The 24346-nt window shown below is 38.7% G+C and overlaps 1 protein-coding gene across 9 annotated transcripts in view; it reads right to left on the minus strand.

Annotated features, from left to right (window-relative positions):
- Positions 1-24346, minus strand: part of MAP7 (microtubule associated protein 7) — a 172552-nt gene that overhangs the window by 87149 nt on the left and 61057 nt on the right. The window contains exon 1 of one of the 9 annotated variants that reach the window (XM_055324633.1): positions 10555-10696. The exons of the other annotated variants lie outside the window; for them this stretch is intronic. Coding sequence (XP_055180608.1) covers positions 10555-10576 — 22 coding nt within the window. The 5' untranslated portion in view covers positions 10577-10696. Of the gene's footprint in view, positions 1-10554; positions 10697-24346 lie in introns of those variants that run through there. 9 annotated transcript variants of the gene reach the window in all.

Consider the following 24346-nt stretch of genomic DNA (forward strand, 5'->3'; position numbering starts at 1 on the left):
ACTGACATTAAAAAGTCCAAAATTGGGATGCCTGGGTGGTTTAGTGGTTGAGCGTCTGCTTTTGGCTCAGGTCATGATCCCAGGGTCTTGGGATTGAGTCCCACATCAGGTTCCCCACAGGGAGCCTGCTTCTCCCTCTGCCTGTGTCTCTGCCTCTGTGTTTGTGTGTCTCATGAATAAGTAAATAAAATCTTAAAAAAAAAAAAAAAAGAGAGTCCAAAATCATCAACTCCACAATCCTACTTGGGAGTTTTTAAAAGAAATGATCTAAAATATGTAAAGTCTCACATCTAAAGATGTCCATTGGGATATCATGAAAGAGATAGGCATATGCCACTCCAAAAGATGCCACTTTGGCATTAGGTATTACTTTGAGTTGAAGGCAGCTGAGATTCAACAGATGCGGGAAGAATTCTCTGCCTGTCTCCCCTTCCCCATCCACCTAACATCAAGGGAATAAATTTCACTGTGACAGTACTCTTCTCTCCTATACCAGAAAAAGAATGACTCTTCTCCCCAGAGACCATCAGGCAGCACAGAGATGAGTTTGCAAAAGCAAACCTTACTACATTAAACTTTATCTTCTCTGTATATCTTCTATTTCCTTGCCACTTCATAATATATATCAGCCCCTGAAGCCCAAACCCCTTTCCTTTGTTAAAATGGTTTAAGTGCCCCAGAATCCAAATTCACTTATTTGAATTTTATGTCTTTTCTGTGAACTCCTGTGTAGGTAAAAATGAAAATTGTGCACCTTTTCTCTTGTTAATCTTTCCTTTGTTAGTTCAATTCACAGGCCCTCAGAGACTTAACCCAAGAGAGTAAAGGAAATGTTTTCCCTCCCCACAACCACTTACAACTGTAAAAACTTAAAAGCAGCAAAAGTCACTGAGAGAATATTCCTTCCATGGGTTATTATCTAACCAGTAAAAATAAAAGTACTAAAAAAGTAAGGCAGTACCATGCATGCTCAAAAATGTAACCCTTGATGAAAATAATTAAATGATAAATGTACATACTGATGCCAAAAGGGAATACATAGAGCAGGTTTACAAAAAAATTGACATTTTTTGTCACTAGAAATTAGTTGATCTTCCTAATTCTTTACTAAAAACCATTTTTTTTTTTCTGTGTTCTGAAAAGGTCTGAACTTCCATTGAGTTTTTTATTTTTTGAGAGTGTGCGTGGAAGGGTGGGATGGGGGGGTGGGTAGACAAAGGGAGAAAGAATCTCAAGCAGGCTCCTTGCCCAGCATGTAGCCCGACACAGGGCTGGATCTCATGACCCTGAGATCATGACCTGAGCCAGGACCAGGAGATAGATGCTTAACCCACTGAGCCACCCAGGCGCCCCCACCAAAAATCTATTTACGTATCATAGAAAGCACAAGGACAGGAGTCTATCCTACTCTTTTTCATTTGTGAAGATTGCCGGATTTCCTCTAGGTAGGAAGGGTCCTCAGTCACGTCCCTAACTCTCAACACAGGCATACCTCAAAGATTTTGCAGGTTCACTTCCAGACCCCAACAAATAGCCAATATCACAACAAAGCCAATCAAATGAATGTTCTGTTTTTCCAGTACATATAAAAGTTATGTTTACACTATAGTCTACTAAGTGTGCAATGCATTATGTCTAATAAAACAATGTACTTAGCATAATTAAAAGCTACTCTATTACTAAAGTAATACTAGACATCATCTGAATTTTCAGTGAATCCTAATCTTTCTGCTGGTGAAGGGTTTTGCCTTGATGTTGATGGTTGTTAACTCATCACTGTGTTGCTTGCTGAAGGTTGGGGTGGCTGAGGTAATTTCTTAAAATGATACAACAATAAAGTTGGTTCCATCAATGGACTCTTCACAAACACTTTCTTGGTGGCATGCAAATACTGTTTGATAATTTTACACACAGAACTTTCAAAACTGGAATCAATTCTCTCAAACTTTGCCACTGCTTTATCAACTAAGTTCATATAATATTCTAAATTCTTGGTTGCCACTTCAACAATCTTCATGGTATCTTCATGAGAAACAGATCTCAAGCAACCACTTCCTTTGCTTATCCATAAACAGCAGCTCTTCATCTATTAAGTTTTATCAGGAGATGGCAGCAATCCAGTCCCATCTCCAGGCTATACTGCTAATTCCAGTTCTCCTGCTATTCCCACCACATCTGCAGTTACTCCCTCCATGGAAGTCCTGAACCCCTCAGTCATCCATGAGGGTTGAAATATGCTTCTTCCAAACTCCTGTTAGTATTTTGGCCTATTAATATTTGGATATTTTGGCCTCTTCCCATGAATCACAAATATTCTTAATGGCATTTAGAATAGTGAATACTTTCCAGAAGGTTTTCAACTGACTTTGCCCAGATCCATCAGAGGAATCACCATCTGTGGCAGCAAAAGCCTTATGAAATGTATTTCTTAAATGATAAGCTGTGAAAGCTGTAATGACTCCTTGATCCACGAGCTGCAGAATGGCTGTTGTGTTATTGGGCATGAAAACAACGTTAATCTCGTTCTGCGTCTCCATCAGAGCTCTTGGGTGATCAGGTGCATTGTCAATTAACAGGAATATTTTGAAAGATTTCTTTTTTTTCTGAGCAAATCTTGATAGTGGGCTTAAAATATTCAGTAAACCATATTGTAAACAGAAGTGCTGTCATCAAGGATTTCTTGTTCCATTTATGAAACATAGGCAGAGTAGTTTTAGTAATTCTTAAGGGCCTTAGGATAATTGGAATGATAAGTGAGTACTGTCTTCAATTTATACCCATGCCCTAAGGAGTCAGTCTTTTTAAGATTTTATTCATTTATTCATGAGAGACAGAGAGAGAGGCAGAGACATAGGCAGAGGGAGAAGAAGGCTCCCTGTGGGGAACCTAATGTGGGACTTGATCCCAACACCCCGGGATCATGACCTGATCCAAAGGCAGATGTTCAACCACCGACCCACCCAGGTGCCCCGAGAGTCAGCCTATCTTCTGAAGCTTTGAACTTCTCTTTACCTAAGGAAGTCCTAGATGGCATCTTCCAACAGAAGGCTGTTTCATTTATATTGAAAAACTGTTGAGTGTAGCCAGCTTCATGAATCATCTTAACTAAATCTGGAGAACTTGCTGCTTCACCTTGCACTTTTCTGTTATGGAAACGGCTTCTTCCCTTAAACCTCATGAACCAACCTCTGTAAGCTTTGAACTTTCTTCCGCAGCTTCCTCCCCCTCAGTCTTCACAGAATTGAAGAGTTAAGGCTTTGCTCTGGATTTGGCTTTGGCCTAACCGATTGTTGTGGCTGCTTTGATCTTCTATCCAGACTACTCAAACTTTCTCCATATCAGCTTAAAGCAGTTTCGCTTTCTTATCATTCATGTGTTCACTGGAGTAGCACTTCTAATTTCCTTCAAAAAAACTTTACCTTTTCATTCACAACTTTGCTAACTGGCTTAGGAGGCCTAGCTCTTGGCCGGTCTCAGCCACGGTCTCAGCCACGTGTCTTCTTCACTAAGCTTAATCGCTTCTAGCTTTTGATTTAAAGTAAGAGACACGTGATTCTTCCTTTCATCTGAACACTTAGAGGTCATTGTAGGGTCATTAATTGGCCAAATTTCAATATGTTGTGTCTCGGGGAATAGAGGGACTCAAGGAGAGGGAGAGAGAAAAGGGAATGACTGGTCGAGGAGCAGTCAGATCGCCCCCAAATATCAAGTTCACTGTTTTGTGTGGGTACAGTTCTTGGCGCCCCCAAACAGAATAACATCAAAGATCACTGATCACAGATCACCATAACAAATGTAATGACTAAAAAGTTTGAATTATCGCAAGAATTACCAAACTGCAGAGACATGAAGTGAGTAAATGCTGTTGGAAAAATGGCATTGATAGACTTGATGGATGCAAGGTTGCAAGAAACCTTTGATTTGTAAGAAAAAATAAGTGCAATCTGCAAAGACAGTAAAACAAGTTATGCCTGTACAAGCAAATTTGTAATTTCCTGCGGTTTGACTTGGGAGAATCCAGCCTCACCCACCATCGTGGGCCATTTAACTTATTTGTTGCTGTGAGTAGCTGTGAAACTGCTGTTTTATTAGGTGTTGTGACATACAGCTCAATGAAGCAAAATGCAAGATCCATCTCGAAATTAAGGAAAAAAACAAAAAAACAAAAGCACAAACTGCTATAAGCCTTCTGGACACTGATTTTAACAGTTCCTGAAAAGACACAGCTCTTCTCTACACCAGATGAATCACATCATTTCCATTTCATATATTCTCAGGTGTGTGTATTTCTTAGGTTCCTATAGGATTATAGTTAACTCAGTTGCTATTGGTTACAGATTATATAATTTATATGAGAAGTCTAAAACACCACACAAAATTGACACAATTGAGAGCTACTTCAGTACAAGGGCCTCATTGTATTCCTGATACCCACCATATATCTGTAAAAAATACTTTAAAAAATATATAAATATTTAAGAATGTACTTGAGAATGTTTAATGATAAATTCCATGTGTTTGAGATCTAAGAGAACTTACACCTATAAACAGATATAATCCATGTATATTAAACAGCTTTCACTTAGTTCTTGATATTTTTTTTAATCCAACTAAAATTCTTTTTTTTTTTTTACAGTTTCCTGTTCTTCTTCTTTTTTTTTTTTTTTAAAGATTTTATTTATTTATTCATGAGAGACACACAGAGAGAGAGAGAGGCAGAGGGAGAAGCAGGCTCCATGCAGGGAGCCTGATGTGGGACTCGATCCAGGGTCACCAGGATCATGCCCTTGGCCAAAGGCAGACGCTCAACCACTGAGCCACCCAGGGGTCCCTCCAACTAAAATTCTTGATTGACATACTTGTTTTATTTTTTACCTTGACCATAATCATTGGCTAATATTGATAGCATTTAATTATAAAAAAAAACATTAAACTTAAATACTTATATATCTAAATGATGTATTTTGGTCACCAGAAAACACAAAATTCAAATATTCAAAGAATTCTTAATAAAATGTTATATAGGGGATCCCTGGGTGGCTTGGCAGTTTAGCCCCTGCCTTCGGCCCAGGGCATGGTCCTGGAGTCCCAGGATCAAGTCCCACATCGGGCTCCTTGCATGGAGCCTGCTTCTCCTTCTGCCTGTGTCTCTGCCTCTCTGTCTCTGTGTCTCTCATGAATAAATAAAATCTTTTTTAAAAAAAGTTATGTAAAAATGTTAATCTTTGACTATACTTTATAACTCTTGTGTTACACAAAAACAGGACAACTTTGCATTGCTAATATCAGATTAAGTAAATTGAAAGCTTAAATATTAACTTTACCTTCTTGGTCTTTCATCACATGTTACTTGCTGCTCAGGCAACATTATTTTATTCTATGATAAGATACTAAGAATTCATTTACATAACCTAACATTATAATCCAGAAATGGATTATGGCATTATCTTTTTTTAAAAATTTTTTTATTTATTTATGATAGTCACACACAGAGAGAGAAAGAAAGAGAGAGATAGAGGCAGAGACACAGGCAGAGGGAGAAGCAGACTCCATGCACCGGGAGCCCGACATGGGATTCGATCCCGGGTCTCCAGGATCGCACCCTGGGCCAAAGGCAGGCACTAAACCGCTGTGCCACCCAGGGTCCCCACAAAAGTACTTTTAATGGAGAAAGATTCCCATATATTAAAAACTTAACCTAAGTTTTGAAATTAGTTTATAGTTCAATTGAAATTTATCTATTTATGTCACCTTGAGGTTCTGATAAAAAAAAAGTAAATTATACTGTCAAGGCAGGATACATGTGCTTGCAATGTAGTATTAAACTTCAGTTCAGAGAATATTCACCAGACAATGACTCAGTGAAATGCTCTGAGAAAGGATTGGTGACTTAATATGATGTGCATTTTATTTATTTTTTTAAAGATTTATTTATTAGAGAGAGAATGTGTGTTTGAGTGAGGGGAAGGGCAAGGGGAGAAGGAGAGGATCTGAAGCAGACTCCTTGATGAGTGGGGAGACTGACCTAGGGCTCCATCTCCCAACCCTGAGATCATGACCTGAGCTGACATCAAGAGTCATACCCTCGAATGACTGAGCCACATAGGCGCTCCTATGATGTGCATTTTAGACTATACGAAGTCCATCTTGGGACTTTAACACCTTTCAGTTGTGTGACAATATGCATTACTACCTTGATGCTCTTCTTGTCGATTATAGTTTTCCCCCAGCCTTTCATTCTACTTTATTTCTAGAACATATCCAGCAGATTCTTACGTTTAAACTTGAGCAACTCTGGCTGGACAGGAGATTCACTAGAAACACGCATTTCTCAAAAAGAGAATTTTTAACTCCTGTCCTTGAAACACCCCTGCCCAAGCTCTTCCTTATGAACATCTGTGTGTTTTGCTCTGGAGGGATAAGTTAAACCCCACTTAATATACTCAGATTTCAAGAGGTTTAGATGAGTGAATGACAGTATTTGGAAACTTCAATTGTACTGATGCTTGTTTCAAAGACCACTTAATCTCAATATCCTCAGCCTCAGAAAAGTAAAAGTTACAGAAAATCAGAGGATCATTTTCTCTAAGAGAATTTCTGCCAGATTTTTATACAGTTATAGGGCTAACTAATATATTTTAAGTTTGGTATTATATGATTTATTTTTTATTTTTTTTTTAATTTTTTTTATTTATTTATGATAGTCACAGATATATATATATATATATATATATATATATATATATATATATATAGAGAGAGAGAGAGAGAGAGAGAGAGAGAGAGAGGCAGAGACACAGGCAGAGGGAGAAGCAGGCTCCATGCACCGGGAGCCCGACGTGGGATTCGATCTCGGGTCTCCAGGATGGCGCCCTGGGCCAAAGGCAGGCGCCAAACCGCTGCGCCACCCAGGGATCCCCGGTATTATATGATTTAAAAGGCAAATCATATACTCAGTGTTTACACAGGAATTAAAATAACTACAAAAACAATTGCCATTTATTGAATATCTATTATGTTCCAGACTGTACTAGATGATTTTTTTAAAAAAAGATTTTATTTATTCATTCATGAGAGACACAGAGAGAGGCAGAGATACACAGGCAGAGGGAGAAGCAGGCTCCCTGTGGGGAGCCCGATGCAGAATTTGATCCTGGGATCCCTGATCACGCTGAGCCACTGAGCCAAAGGCAGACGCTCAACCACTGAGCCACCCAGGTGTGTCCCTGTACTAGATCTTTAAGCACTTTGTCTCATTCAATTTATTCCTCACAGTAAGCCTGCATTTAGATAATACTCTCCCCACTGCAGACACAGAAGCCAAGGCTCAAAAAAGTTAAGAAATCTGTCCAATATATATGGCTAAATCATAGGTAAAACCATCGTCAATTTGGCTTTAAAACCTAGTATCTTAACCACTACACTAGTGTTTTCTAAATTAAAAAAAATATTTTATATATATATATATGGTACAGTTTTTAATTATATATAAAAACTGTACCTTCTTACTCTTTTGGTGAGTTTTCTTCCCCTAATTAATGATTACTTTGATGAATACAGAATATATATACAGTCATAAAGCAATTACATTTTTCATTTAAGGAAATAACTTTAGTTCATCTTTAAGTACCACTGTATAACCTGCTTAATGGATTACAAATCACTTTCTTGCGTATAAACTTACTTGACCATCTTAACTTGATTAGGGCAGGCATGACTGTGGCCAGGGTAGGGGATGGAGGCTTGAGGGGTTAAATGGGATTTGCCTGTGGTCACAGTGTTAGATAGAGGTGATTGTGGAAATCTGGTCTCTTGACTCTAAAGTGCAACATTTTATCTTCCTGATAGAAGTTCGGAATTTTAACGTAGCTTTGAGAGTGCCTAGTGTTTTTCCAAAGCCTCGATTAACATATTTTTAAGCTTTTAAAAAATATGACAACATAAAATTCCTGGTGAAGGAGGGGCAATTTGCTGTGATTACCATTGAGTGTGTGGAGCTGAGCAGGAAGCTCACCCAGGGTTTAGAGGAAGGAGCTTATCTGGCCTGTGACCTGGCATTTTATCATTAAATTATCTCTCTAGAATCCTTACTTTAACTATTTTTCACAAAGGAAGGAAACTTTCTTGGTTTTCTGTTCTGCTTGGCACACGGTTAATCACCTGTAACAGAAGATAGTAACATTTCCCACTGACTTTTTCTTTTCCTCCCAAAGTTGGAACAAACTGCTAGCGCTTTATCAGCCACAGCAATAATTGTCAGGTTCTCATGCAGTGAGACTTCTTATTTTATATATCAAACTATCCTCGTTTGTTATTTTGTGTGTTTTACAAAGAGTGTGGCCCTACTGAAGCCTAGGGATTGATGCATTAATTTCATAAACTGACTAGGTGCTTGCTGCTTGGTAGGCACGGTCATAGGTGCCTACAGCGGTGAACAAAACAGACAAAATTCCCTGCCGCCATCGAGTGTACGTTGTAGTGTGGGAAAACAGACTCTAAGCATTATTACATTAGGAAGTGATAAATGCTCAGTGAGAACAGGCCAAGTAATTATAGGGAGTAATTTTTGTTTAGAGGGGGTCACTCTTCCACCGACTAGTTACCCCAAGGGAGCCTGATGGTGAGAACAGGTTCTGCACCCAGAGCTGTATGGGCTTCCATGAACGAACAGAGGGGATGCCACGGTAAGTGTGGAGAGATAGGGATCCAATTTTCTTACTGAGTAACTGTATTTCATTTGATTCAAGCAATCTTATTTCATCACATTTAAATAATTCGTTATGAAAACCAGCGCTGATGCTTGGGTGGCTCAATGGTTGAGCGTCTATCTTTGGCTCAGGTAATGATCCCCAGGGTCCTATGATCGAGTTCGCATCGGGCTCCCCAAGGGAGAGCTTCTCCCTCTGCCTGTATCTTGCCTATGTCTCTGCCTCTCTCTGTGTGTCTCTCATTCTCTCATGAATAAATAAAATCTTAAAAAAAAAAACCACTGCTGATAAGATATGCAACTATGTCTACTCTTAATACTTGACTACTATATGTAAATATGCTTTCCACACAGAAAGGTAGATCTCCGTAAAATAGAGTCATTAAGTACAAAATGAATTTGAAAGTGAGTTAATAGAACTGAAAATGAACTAATACAGGTGTTAATAACACTAATTTTTTTCTGGGAAAATGGGCATTAAGTAAGGCATTTTACTACTTCTATGTACACATAATCCTGCAACTAGAGATTATTCCCATTGTATAATGATATAAACACACTTATAGAATATAAATAACTTGTCTGATGTCACAGAGCTATTAAGTGTCAGAGCTGAAAGGAAAAGTGAGGTCCAGTTCCGAAGACATATCTAATTAATATGCTACTCTGACTCCTTATACTCCTAAAATAACAAAAGCAAAACACTGATTCACACTACAATCCATCTCCCAATGGTTACTGGGTACTGACACTATATGTAACATTTCTATCCTAAATCAGATGTATTTTTATTATAAAATTTGCAAATCCTACCTACGAAAATGAAGATCTTTAATATTTTATGAGAACAAATAATTAGTGAGTAAAGAATATTTATTACTCTTAAAAATTAAACTTGATAAAACAGCTCAAGATATTTCTAGAGAAGAAAGTAGGAGGATCAAAATCACTCCAAAATGTAGTATGTAGGACTTGAAAGCCTGTGCTTTTTCTCCATAAAGCCTATGTGATTCACCTTTTATATGCCACGAAAACAAAAGCATTCTAATGAGAACTCTAAGAAGAAAATACAGGCAACAGCTGATTAAAAAACTAGGAAACCAAGAGGTACGCAAGAGAAGCATGAATTTTCTTTTTAAGCAGGAAAAAAACAGCACTTCCCAAATATACCCACCCCTCTAAATAGAAAAGCAATCATTTCCCCAAATTCTCCTGATTCTTTGCATCCAGATACAAATATTAAGAACATCTAGAAATCATCAGGGATGCCTGGCTGGCTCAGTTGGTAAAGCACCAACTTGATATCAAGGCTGTGAGTTTGAGCCCTATGTTAGGCTTAGAGATTACTTAAAAATAATAAAGTATCAAATGTTTAAAAAAAATCATCAATAGATTATGTACTAAAATTTTCTCTGGACAGAAGCATAATGATGTGTGTGGCTCGCTATGGCCTAAATCCAGCACTTGAAGAAGACTCTAGGAATTGTCAGGGATTTCATGGTGGCTTTTCCCAAAAGAAAAAAAAAAAGTAGGATCGTGGAAAATGGAGCATAATGATAGTTTGCTTCTAATTTTCATAGAAGCTATCACATGGCTCCAGGACAACAAAGACAGAAGTATAAATCCATCATCTATAGAACATAATAAAGGTCAATCCATTTAATTAAGCTCTCCACTCCTTTTTCTAAGAACATTAAAACCAGTTAAACGGTTTTAAAACAAAACAAAAGATTTTCTAATGTGTACTTGTGCCTGTTTTAAGTGTTAAAAACTGGTTTAGAGATTGAATAAGGAAATTCAGAAATCAGGCAGAGTTTTAAAACACATGTTGAAGTCCCAGAACTTACAGTCCGGCTTGTTGTTTTCCATCCTAAAATCCTCCTTTCTTGAATAGGTCGCAACATATCTGCATGTCTCCCTCTTCCTTGCTTTGAGTTCCTCCACAGGTCAAATACCAAATAATCAGTGAAGGGCCCTTTTAATCGTCCTAAGTATTCAGCCTCATACAGCCTGAGGTACACTGGGGGATGCACTGGGGGAGGCACGAGGGCAATGGTTCTCAATGAGAACCACAACTCCCCAGCCACTGTTTTTAAACAGTAACCTTGTTCACTGAACCAAGTAAAAAGTGAGAATGGCTTCTGTTCAAAAGAGCCAGTGAAGCACAAATGGGTGTGGCCTGTGAGCAGGGGAGGCCTTCCCTGGTTAAGAAATGGTTGCTAAATATCTGTTCAAACTCAGGGATTCCAATTCAGCTGGGGCTCCAACCAGGATGTGCATGAAGCACATATTTAAAAACTTAACCGTTTTCCAAAACCATCTAAGTGTTATTTTTTTCCCCAGACTCTTCTGCCTTTTGGTTTCCTGATGTATTAAAAATGACATTTAAAACCCTGAAGATTATGGCTGATTTTGTTCCCATACCAAAAACATCTGCAAAAGGCGATCATTTAGGATCAGTCAAGCAGAGAGACTCCTGTTCTTTTACGCCCTGTACTGAGAACAGACATGGAGCTGCTGAAAAACCGTATGAAATGAAGTTTTGTGGCTCTTGAGGAGATTCCCAAAGACTGACTTGCTTTAGGCAGATTTGGACATTCTGAAGGTCTTCCACAGAGGAGAGGAACAATCAATGAATATAAATGTGGAAATTTTAGAAATTATTTCTAGATAAATTCTGGGGACCTATGCTGATTTTTTTTTTTTTAAGCTAGTGATAAATTACATTGTAAACTTTAAACTCAACATCTATAATTTTACCTTAGGCTTATCTTTAGAATGGCTTTTGTCTAAGGGCATAGAGGGGAAACAGGAAAAAATATTATGCAAGTCCTTGCTGGGTCTGTATGCAATTTAATCACATGTGGCATAGGAGCTAGAATACTGTGATTAAAACCAATTAACGAGTTTGGAGGAACATTGACCAATTTGAAGAAAGAAATACAATAAAAAAAAAGAAAAAAGAAATACAATTTTTAGAAGAAAACAAAACCTTTTAAGCCTTTCTGATAGGACTTAATCCACTAAAGAAACCGGACACATAGGATATCTAAGATGTTTGTGTGCCACTGGACTTGGCAATCAACGTTTTTTAATGCTCAGAGTACTCAAGACTACTTACATCTCCACAGCTGCCTAAGTCCCATCATTTCCCCCAACTGGTTGCTTACAAGTAGCCCATAGAGACAACATCTCTAGTGCAAGGCTCCTCAACTCTGGTACTACTGACTTTTTAGGTTTTGTTTGTTTGTTTGTTTTAAATATTTTATTTATTTATTCATGAGACACAGAAAGAGAGGCAGAGACACAGGCAGAGGGAGAAGCAGGACTAGATCCCGGGACTCCAAGACCACACCCTGGGCCAAAGGCAGGCTCTAAACTGCTGAGACACCCAGGGATCCTACTACTGACTTTTTAGACTGGATAATCTTTGCTATGGGTGGCAGGGGATGAGGAGGGAGCTTTGTAGGACATTATGGGACAGCAGCATTCTGGGACATTGTGTATGCTAACTGTACCACCACTACTACTAGCACCCCCACCCTGAGTTAAGATGATCAAAATGTCTTCAGACTTGGTCAAATATCCCTGGAAGGAAGGGAGAAAGGGGCAAAATGACCCTTCGTTCATTTGTTTGTTTGTTTAAGATTTTATTTATTCACAAGAGACACAGAGAGAGGCAGAGACATAGGTAGAGGGAGAAGCAAGCTCTCTGCAGGGAGCCTGATGTGGGACTCAATCCCAGGACCCAAGGATCACACCCTGAGCCAAAGGTAGACAGACATTCAACCACTGAGCCACCCAAGGTATCCCTTGGCTTAAAAAAAAAAAAAATCACAGCTCTACGGGCTTCAAATCAATGGTACTCTTTTCCCCTTGCTTTCCCTCTAAGAAGGGCTAAGTGCAGTAGGGAAGCTACATAGGGCATCTTTTCCTGTTGTACGACTATTTCCCCCATGTCTTCCAATGATTGCACTGTTGTGTTTTTTCCCCCAATAGACATTAATGCCGCTAGAGGGATATGGTATGAACATTACAGGAAAGGCAGGTCCATGTTCACTACGCTGGGACTGGAAGTCATAAACCAAGCCTTATAAACTTCTCTGTGCTTGTTTGGTACAATGGCTAGGGTACGATTAATATTCAAATACTGCCTGAATGTCTAAAAAATTAGAAGAATTCCCCAATTCTGCTTCTCCAAAGCAACCACATTCATGAGACAGTTAATAAACTAAAGGACAGGAATTTTTGAGGGGCACCTGGGTGGCTCAGTGGTTGAGCGTCTGCCTTTGGCTCAGGACATGATCCTGGGATCGAGTCCCGCATCAGGCTCCCTGCAGAGAGACTGTTCTCCCTCTGCCTGTCTCTGCCTCTCTCACAAATATTTTTTTTAAAAAGAAATTTTTGAGGCAATTAAATATCAACTTCTTCCCCTAATTCCAGAACCATATATCCAGTAAGGTTCCATTAATATTAAGACATACCTGACAGCACATTTAAATAGAATAAAGACAGGAACTAGGAATGTATCAAACAAAACCCAATTCCTATTAGCAAACTTAAAAAAACTTTCATTCCCTCCCTCAACCTATGTATTTGTATTTCAGACTCAAAGGTAACTAACTCAATTATCTGTTTCCAGTTGATGGAAGATTAGAAGCAGTTTTGAGTGGACAAGAAGTTGTCATGAGTCTCCTAACTGGTCTACAAATGGCATTCGATCTTGACCCACAGTAGCAGTCACTGACACAGCTGCAACACTAACATTTTCTAGATTGCAAATATAACCAAGCAACTTCTTTGATTGCCTCAGTTTTCTTGGCATAAACTCCAGCCGCCCTGGCATGAAAGTCCTGCTCTCCATGAACCACAGCATCACCTGCTGTGAGTCTAGCTGGCAGTCTCCTCTCCAGCCTTACATACAGCTATGCTGAGCTGCATTTCCCTGCTTGGTTTTCCAGGCACCATCAATGTAGTACACGATGCCGCCACTCCTTGGAAGAATCTTCTCTTGCCCTTATCTAGCTACTTTCCCTAAACCTCTTCTCTGCTTTTATCAAATCCTCAGAAATTATCCATAGTACCTTACCATGTCATCACATTCATCCTTCTGCACTGTGATCAAGCTGTGTACATACCTGAGATGGACAGGTGGGAAAGAGAAGGGGTAACAAAAAAAATCTGCCTTCTAAAGCACAGACTGCTTTCTCCCCATGCCACAGGAAATAAAAATAACGCCTTAAACTCCTGATCATCCATTATATGTCAGACATGGTTCTAAGGACCTTTACACATAGGAACTGGTCTAATCTCACAATGACGCTATTATCACACCAATTTCACAGATGAGGACTCTCTGATATCAGGAGAGGAGTAACTTGTGGAATTAGACACTTAGTTCTTACATCTACTACAGCATCTGCACCCTACGTAGAGAACCAGGAAGCATGAGGCCAATGCTTCTGAGAACCCAGGAAGCATAAGGCCAATGTTGCCTGCTGATGGGAAAGGATTGGTACCACGAGGAGAGAAGGCAGGCGGCAAAGACAGGAGGGGACATTGTGTGGAGACAGTGCACCACTCTTCCCCTAGGAACAACAGTTTATAACTAAATGGTGATGCATTCATCCAGAAAAACAGCTGAATGCTAACAAGAGAGGAAAGAGAATAAAGGGTTTTTATAGGACAAAGTGGGTAAAGGAGATGTGTATGCCCCAGTGTGTAGAGCAGTGGGCACCATCAGTGATGTAGCATCTCAAACGGTAACTGCACAGTAAGTATCTGAGAAAGAAGCACATTCCTAATCTCACACACCAAAACTATATTGATGCAGGATACTGCTCAATGGATGAAGGCACAGGTGCCAGTTAATAATTCAGATGTTAAGGAAATGAAAATCACTTTTAAAACAGACTAAGCTCCAGGGATGCTTGGGTGGCTCAGTGGTTGAGCATCTGCTTTTGGTGGAGCATCTGCATAATCCTGGAGTTCCGGGATCAAGTCCCACATCGGGCTCCCTGCAGGGAGCCTGCTTCTCCCCCTCTGCCTTTGTCTCAGCCTCTCTCTCTCTGTGTCAACACATGAATAAATAAAATCTCTAAAAAATAAAATAGAGTAAGCTCCAAAAAGTAATAAACACATAAATCCTGAAACATTTAAGGGAAATATTTCTTTATTGTTTAAATTACATAGTATACATATAGTATGCTGTATATACTTAGTATAAAGTATGGTAAATATTTTGCAATGGCACAGTTGGTGAATTAGCAACTCCACTACAGAACAGTTTAGGATGATTCTGAAGAAGCCAGCCTCTTCATTTTTGTTTATTCCCTCATTTCCCATTCTTACTCCCTCATTTCCCATTCACTGATCCTCTGCTTCCCTCAGAGGCCCCGGAAAACTGCTCTGGAGCAGAGAATCTGAAGATTCTAGAGCAGATTCACTGGTTTTTGGTCCAATCTGAGTCCCCACTGTAACCCTTAAAACCACAGAGCACCTTATCTTAACATGGTAAAATATGGAAGAAGCTTGTGTCTTAAGCATTTTCTCTCTCACCAAATCTGCTAATTTGTCACCTTGCTTCCTCTTGTTCTTTCTAGTTTTCCTCAACTTTTGGCTACTCACAGAAAAAAGTTCTTATAAAATGGGAATTTTAAGCTACATCAAGGATTGCATGGGATTATGAGATATTGGGTAGCTTTTCTGCCTTTATTATTTCTTTAACAAAACTTGATTCTACAGAAAATTGTGTGATCCAGCACTGTTTTTGCACTCCTTAGAAAACATTAGAGGGGTGGAGGGGTGTATATCATAACAAAAATATAAATGAATATAGCAAGATATAGATGAAGATCTGGTTGTTCTACCAATAGTTTACAGAACATGGACAGGATAAGCCCTCCAGCTAGAAAACACACACAATTACTTATAGAGTATTCTCACTGTTAGAATTTACAATGTTTTCCTGCATACTTTTATATATTTTACACACACACACACACACACACACACACAAACACACACACACAATCATATATACTAGATTTGATTATCACAACTATCAAAATGGTGCAGTTTAAAATCTCTTGGTGTTTGGTAGAATTTAGTGTTTAATATAAAATGCTGGGACCATGGCTATTACTGTTTTAAGAGGCAAATACTAAGAAACATTTTGTTTATGCTTTATAGTTCTGGAAAAGTAAAAGTAGAGATTCATTTTATAAAGGAACGTGGGCTTTTTTTTGCTGAAATTTTTAAAAGCTAAAACTAAGATTTGGTATGCATAATTAATTGAACAACCAAACTACAGATTGGGTATATATAATTAATTAAAAGACCCAGTTCATTCAGATTATCTGTTGCACACGTATTTTGATCCTGGTGGATCTTATCTGAAGATTTCTGAACTACTTCAAATCCCATAGCAACTTGCTATGTCAATGTCAATCAAGGAGTATTGCAGCATGTCCGTTTCTCCAGATCCCCTTCTTACTCTTAATTCTTGATTTTTCCATTTCCTCTGTGTTCAAAAAGTAGTGAGGGTTACCTTTAGGAAGGAATCTATTTTTGACCTTTACAATGCACCCAGCATTTTGTTTTACTTTCCTTCCCCAAAGTTCTTACTACATTCTCTTTTTCCTCTGGATAGTCCCCAGAGGCCATGATCTTAAGATTCTGGGAAAAGATGCTACTTGTTTAGCCTCCATTTTATAGTCCTTGACAAAAGATACACAAGCTGATTATTTGAGAAATTCACTTATTACATAAAAAATGTATTCCACATAGGAATGTTTTCCTTAAAGAAATACAACATGCTTGTTTGTTTCTCAAAGTCCACATTCACATAACCCTGGAGTCCTTTGTGCTGAGCTCAAATTGCTGAAGCAATTCTCCTTTTGGTCTACACTTCACAGGAATGGCCAAAACTCTACTTTTTACCAAACTAAGAAGAGATACTTCTATTTTACATTGATATCTTTTCATTTTGCTGGTGATTTAACTGTCTCAATTTTCTTCTTACCTCACTACAGTCACATCACCAGCTATCATCAGCTTTCCTGTGGCCCTGCTGCAAGGCACAGTACTTCAGGGATAACTACATGAAGTTATTTACCTGTTTTATGCTTTAAGCAACTAAATATTGCTTCTTACTAAATATTTCAGCAAAGTCAAGTTGCCCAGTCTGGATCACTGGGGCTGAAGCTGCTAGAAAGGGTCAATTGCTTTGTTGAAGGAAAAGAATTTCTGCCAAGCTACTGTCTCTCCAAGTGTTTTTGTTTGTTTTTGTTTTGTGTATGTATGTGACTTCTCAAACATATTTGTTTGTTTTTGTTTTGTGTATGTGTGTAACTTCTTAAACATGCCCACTTCCACATGAGTGATTGGTAATCAAATATGATCTCAGCTCTCCATCTTTTGTTGTAAATTTCTGCATCTACAATGTGTTTCAGAGGGGATTTCATGGATGTGGAGGATTAATGGGAGAGCCTGACAGCTGAAGTCCTGAGTCAGAGTAGAAGATAAAGTTAAGGGACTTGACCTGGTTTTAAAAGAGAGACTTACTAACTTCTTCAACCCAAAACCAATGTAGTATTTCAGGTATTTACCTTCAGAATTTGGGGCTGAAATGTCTCTGTTACTTCAGGGAACTAAAATATATTGTCTGTATATGTAAGAAACTCTTGTACAAAACACCTTATACCTTTCACTTAAAAAAAAAAGACACAGTTTGAGGTTTCCTTTTTTGTATATTCCAACCTATGATTATTCACTCTTTTCTTCTCCATCCACTGACCTCAGACATTATACTGTCCTCAAGGAGGAGCACCAGTAATGCCATAATGAAGTGGGAGAATGGAGAAAGTGCACATCCAAAGTACAAATTTTTATCTTATAACCTAATTTACACACATGGCCAGACTATATAAGAGATTTAATGACACTGTGGCAAGTCACTACGAAGTAAGAGCATTCAAGTAGTGTGTGGTATTTTCCAATTAAACAGAGTTGGTTTAGCAGCCTATTTGACATACTGGGCAAGCAGCCTAGACTCAACCAGCCTCACCACTGTTTCCACCTCCAGCCTCCAGACAGGTCTCAACACTGCCAGTTTTTCCCCTTTGATACCTAAGAACTATCAGATTGGTTGCCTGAAAAACCAGCTCTAGTTGCTTATCATCCCCGCCTTCCAAACACCTACCATGTCTCCCAGTTACTTGCCAAATATAGGCCACTGCAAGGTACTTCCACTGACTTCAAGAATTGCTTCCCAACACTTCCCTAGATAGCCCCTGCTTTTACAGAATGGCTGCATTTGTTATCCCTTTAGCATGCTTCATGATTTCCTTCCCTCTCCTTGCTTCTAGCCTTTCTTTCTTTTACTTCACTCTTCTTTCCATAGGGTTTGTCTCTTCAATCATCTGTCAAATCTTCTAAATACTTTAAGAGCCAATGAAAATGCCTTCATCCCACATAAAGCCTACCCTGTTTCTCCCATATGAAAGTGCTTGTCCTTCTCCTAGGCCACAAATAAGCTGATGACACTCTTCTGACAGCATCACCACAGGAGGGAAAAGTTATCAGACTTATCTGTCTATCCCATGAAAGGCTCTGTGTGCAGCGGAGGCTCAAGGAAGCATATTAAATTGCAATGACCTGGCCTCCAGTATTTGGGTCATTTTTAGCAGTACTGGGGGGGGAGGGGGACTTTCAAAAGATAATAAATTAGACAGTAAACAAGAAGTGTAGAAAACAGAAAATATAAGCAAAAACATTTAAAAGAAGCTGCATTCTCAAAATTCAGATATAACCACTGTACATACTTTAGTATTCGTTTCTGCAGGGGTTTTTTGGAAATATTATATTTAGGCAGAGGATACAAAAATGGGATCTTCACATAATGGTTTGGAACATGTTTTATGTTCTGGACATCTTTCCTCATCAACAGCTATGTTTCTAAAGCACTTGTACTAATGGTTGCCCAAAACTGGAATGCAGGAAAACACAATAATTTATGTAGCAGATTCCCAAACTTTAGGTTATTTCCAGCTTTTCAGTGTTATACACAATGCTGCCCATTATTGTTACACAAATATCAATGTGTGCAGGATAAATTCCTGGAGTAGAGTTTCTTTATCTTTGGTTGGAAACAGAGCCCCTTTCACTGCAACCTCAGAGATAGGAGCGATTCATTCCCTAGATCATTCATTTACCAGGTGCTTGTGGTGTGCCAGGCATCCTTCAAGACTCTTCCATTCAGTGGATGTATAGACAGTATACGAGATAATAGGTTGATAAATAAGATCCACATTATGAAAACAATACCGGGGTTGGGTAGGGAGATGTTAGATAGTGAGGAGTCAAGAAAGATTTTCCTGAGGAAGTAGCAGTGCAGGTGGAGTGAGTCCAAAAGTCAAGAAAAGAGGTTTCTGGGATCCCTGCGTGGCGCAGCGGTTTAGCGCCTGCCTTTGGCCCAGGGCGCGATGCTGGAGACCCGGGATCGAATCCCACGTCAGGCTCCCAGTGCGTGGAGCCTGCTTCTCCCTCTGCCTGTGTCTCTACCTCTCTCTCTCTCTCTCTCTGTGACTATCATAAGTAAATAAAAAATTCAAAAAAAAAAAAAAAGGAAAAAAAGAAAAGAGGTTTCAGATAGAGATGGAGAGTTAATACGAAGGTGCAAAGGTCCTAAGGTCAGAGTGAGTAATGAATAGCAAGAGAATGAGAAAATGTGGTGAGAAAGAAGAAAAGTGGGGAACTAAAAAAAAAAAAAAAAGTGGGGAACTGTAGCCTGTAACAAGGATTTTATACCAAAGTCAATGAAAAGTCATTGGCCAGACAAAAGCTTTAAGCAGATAGTGCCAGCTGATCCATAGCTGTAAAAGGTCACTCTAGCTGCTGTACAGAGCCTGGCGGGGGGATCATGGTACACAGGGAAGGGCCAGTGTATAAGCAGTCACTGATGTTAGAATGTGGGGAGAGCAAATGTAATTTCGACCATGAATGGTAGTGGAGACAGACATCAGGAGGCAGATGTGATGCAGTCTGGAGGGAGGGCCAACGGGGCTTGCTGATACATTAGATGTGGGAGAGATAGAAAGGTAGAATAAATAGGATGTTCAGGCATTGGGTTGAACATTTATTGAGACCAAGCTGACAGAGAACCAAAGAGGTGTGAGGAAAAGAATCAAGACTTTGTATTTGGAAGATGTAACAGAACGTAAAGTTTGTGTCAGTGTGATTAGAGATGTGATCACACTGTTTTCCTGTATTTTACATAAACTATTCTGTATAGATTACTTTCTATGCAGTATTTTGATCTAAAATTTTAGTAATTAGCTCTATGTCAAAAAATTCTTCACAGATATTTCAAGTATGCTTATTTTCATCTCCTTGCACATTCAAGTTATTCCAATTCTTCACTAAATTTTTATATATAAAGCTTTAGCTATAGATTAGGTTTTAAGAGGAATTATTAGCCAAAGGTAAGAATAGTTTTAAGGCTTGATACCAAGCACCAAAAATAATTTCCTGAAAGGTGTTACCAATTTCCAAACTCAACACAAGAGTGAGAGTTACTATTTAACCACACTGCATATTCTCATTACAAACAAACAAAAATCTTGATATAGCATTAAGAAAGGTTGTAAACATAAATAGTATAATTGAACCTACAAGGGGATTAGCATTTTTGAAGAAAGTATTACTATTTAAATATGCTACCAGTAGCATTTTAGATTGTTCAGCAAAATCATTTCCACTAAAAATAAACAGAATGTGTGCTCAAATGACAGCTATTACTCTCAATTACAATAACTTCTGAAAAAAAGTCAACTTTCTTGATTTGTTATTGGTCTTTAAATTTTCTTTTAAACATAGTAATGTATTGTTATAGACCATCATGTTGAAGTTTTGGAGATTTAAAATAATCTACTACAGGGATCCCTGGGTGGCGCAGTGGTTTGGCGCCTGCCTTTGGCCCAGGGCGCGATCCTGGAGACCCGGGATCGAATCCCACGTCGGGCTCCCGGTGCATGGAGCCTGCTTCTCCCTCTGCCTGTGTCTCTGCCTCTCTCTCTCTCTCTGTGTGACTATCATAAATAAAAAGAAAAAAAAGAAAAAAAAATCTACTACAAAATTAATATGCTAGAAGTTTTTTAAAATATTTTTTATTTTAGAGATGGAAAGAATGAGAATGCATGCATGAACAGGGAGAGGAGCAGAGAGAGAGAGAGACAGGCAGACTCTGCTGAGCATGGAGCCCGATGAAGGGCTCGATCCCACAACTACTGAGATCATCCCACTACTCTGAGATCATAACCTGAGCCAAACCCCAGAGTTGGATGCTTAACCAACTGAGCTATCCAAGTGCCCCTATGCCAGAAGTTGTAGTATCAACTAGCTACTATGAAAGGTTTAGGATATATTTAGGTTGATCTGCTATGCATTATCAAAAGGGATCTTCTTAACTTCTGCCCCTAGTACTTCTGTGACACAGGGGGGAAAGTCCTTAACGCTCAGGAGTTGCACTGTTCAATATAGTAGCCATGCTTGACTATTTAAGTAAATTAAAAGTTCAGTCCTCAGTCACGTTAGCTACCGTTTAAATGCTCAATAGCTTCAGATGGCTGGCAACTACTGTATTAGATAGCAAAGAATATATTAGTTCTGTCATTGTGGATGCTCTGGGTATCTTACTGTAAAATGAGGAAGCTGAATTACGTACTTTTTATTTTTTTAAAAGATTTATTTATTTGCGAGTGAGCAAGATCACACAAAGGGAGAGAGAGGTAGAGGGAGGCAGGCTCCCCAGTGAGCAGGGAGCCCGATGTGGGGCCCGATCCCAGAACCCCAGGATCATGACCCGACATGAAAGCAGGTGCTCAACCGACTGAGCCACCCAGATGCCCCCGAGTTATGTACTTTTTAAAGTATCTTCTATCTAAATTCTACTAATTTATTTATTTATTTTATTTATTTATTTATTTATTTATTTATTTATTTATTTATTTATTTATTTATTTATGATAGTCACAGAGAGAGAGAGAGAGAGAGAGAGAGAGAGAGAGGCAGAGACATAGGCAGAGGGAGAAGCAGGCTCCATGCACCGGGAGCCCGACGTGGGATTCGATCCCGGGTCTCCAGGATCACGCCCTGGGCCAAAGGCAGGCGCTAAACCGCTGCGCCACCCAGGGTTCCCCTAAATTCTAGTAATTTAGTGACTTTGGAATTTTTTAGGTACTCTTCTGGCTTCCTGAAAACTGTATCACAGTATCTATAAAATCTTAATTTCATAAAATCATAGAATTTCAGAAATGGCATTTTCTTTAAAATCATTTATTTTTATTTCCTAATTTTTAACAGAGAAGAAGCTGAAAAGGAGGACTATGATCTACAAACTAGTGTTCTTTCCATGGTCTAGAGAGAAAATAAATCCATTACATTAAAAACAAAGGTCACTGAATATGTGTATATACAGATTTTAGAAGTGTGTGTACCTATTTCATATGCTTATTCCTTAGCTCTGCCTGCTAACAGGGTCTAAAAGCAGTGATGCGCTTGTAGTAATGAGCACAACTAGTACATATCTCAGATTTAAAATATAATTTCTTCACTGAAAGGAACTGGAGCTCCTTGAAGAAATGGCTGATTCGAAGGCTGAGACAAAGAAAGTGCAACATGAGTTTGGAACATCTTGTTTCAGAAAGTGAGGATGTACTCTAAGAATGATGGGGACAGATCAAGAGGACACAAATGTTGGGGCACTTGGGTGGCTTAGTCAGTTAGGCATCCAACTCTTGATTTTGGCTCAGGTCATGATCTCAGAGTTGTGGGATCAAGCCCCATGTTGGGTTCCACCCACAACAGGGAGTCTGGTTGAAACAGTCTCTCTCTGCCTGTCCCTTCCTCCATTCTCTCTCTCTAAAATGAATGGAGAAAAAAAAAATGGACACAAGTGTCAACTTGAAAGGGATCCCACTGGCTAAATCTGGGACAGTTTGAGCAAAAATAGAGGAAAGCATTACAATCCATAGAATAAATTAAATATCCCTGAGTCCACACTGATATAAACAAATAAGAGAGAAAGGAAAGCTCCTCCTTACAGCAGAAAGCCAACTAATAAATGTAGAGGGTACAATGAATTAGAGAATCATTTTTTGGCAACTAACATATTAACTGATGAGAATCACTGATACTGAAACCAATGGGTGAATATACGAGGAAGAACAGAATATTCATATAGTCTCATAAGATACTTAATGACATAACAAAAATTAGTAATTAAAAGTGGAGATACCTGGCAGACACTCCCTTAACAGAATGACAGAGGACAATATCCCCAGGATTGGGACAAATCAACATGTGCTCCTGACAGGATACACTGAGGACAAGATATCATTTCCGTGGCATTCCTGTCAGAAGTACGTAACCTCAATCCAAACACGAGGAAACTTGTCAAGCAAACCCAAATTGAGGGGCATCCTACAAAATAACTGAGTGTTTCAGCAACATCAACATTATGAACTACAAAGAAAGGCTCCAAGGAAGTTATTAAAGAGTAGAGACAAGACAACTAAATACAGTGAATGATCTTGGATTGTCTTTTTGCTATAAAGGACATCATTGGGCCGAATGGTGCAATATGAATAAGGTCTGTAGATTAGACAACAGTTTGGTATAAGTGATAATTTCTTAATTTTGAGGAATGTAATATAGTTTATATAAAAGACTGTGCTTGTTTTTTGGGAGGGAAATAATTCAAAATAATCTCCCAAAATGTTAACATTCAGGAAATCTGAGTGAAGGGCACATAAGAATTCTTTGTAATTTCTTGTAACTTTTCAGCTTTTCTGTAGGTTAGATACTACATGGAAAAAATTAAACCAAGGTCACTGAATCCCTATTCATTAATGATATTTTTTAAATGGTAACTTTTACCAATGATTACTGACATTGAGTATCTTTCCATATGTCTGTTGGCCACTTATAGGTCTTCTTTGGAAAAAGGTCTATTCAGGTCCTCTATTTCTTAGATTATTTGTTTTTTTGGTGTTGAGCTGTAGAAGCTATTTACTTTTTATATTAACCCCTTATTAGATACATTATTTGCAATACCTTCTCCAATTCAGTAGGTTGCCTTTTTGTTTTGTTGATGGTTTCCTCAATAGAAATACTATATGATCCACACATTCCACTATTATTTACTCAAAGAACATGAAAACACTAATTTGAAAAGATATATGCACCTCTGTTCATTGCAGCATTATTTACAATAGCCAAGATATGGAAGCAGCCTAAGTGTCCACTGACAGATGAATGGATAAAGATGTGCTATATACATACAATGGAATATTATTCTGCCATAGAAAGAATGAGATTTTGCCATTTGTGACAACATAGGCAATACTCAAAGGTATTATGATAAGTGATATAAGTCAAACAGCATATGATTTCACTTATTTATGGAATTTTTAAAAACCCATACGAACAAAAAACAAAAATAGACCCAAAAATATAGAGAACTGATGCTCGCCGGGGTGAGGGGGGCACTGGGGGCTGGGCAAGATGGGTGAAGGGGATTGGAAGGTACAAGATTCCAGTTACAGTATGAAAGTCACAGAGATGAAAGGTATTATAGAG

The sequence above is a fragment of the Nyctereutes procyonoides genome, unplaced genomic scaffold (assembly GCF_905146905.1).
Source record: "Nyctereutes procyonoides isolate TBG_1078 unplaced genomic scaffold, NYPRO_anot_genome, whole genome shotgun sequence".
NCBI lineage: Eukaryota > Metazoa > Chordata > Mammalia > Carnivora > Canidae > Nyctereutes > Nyctereutes procyonoides.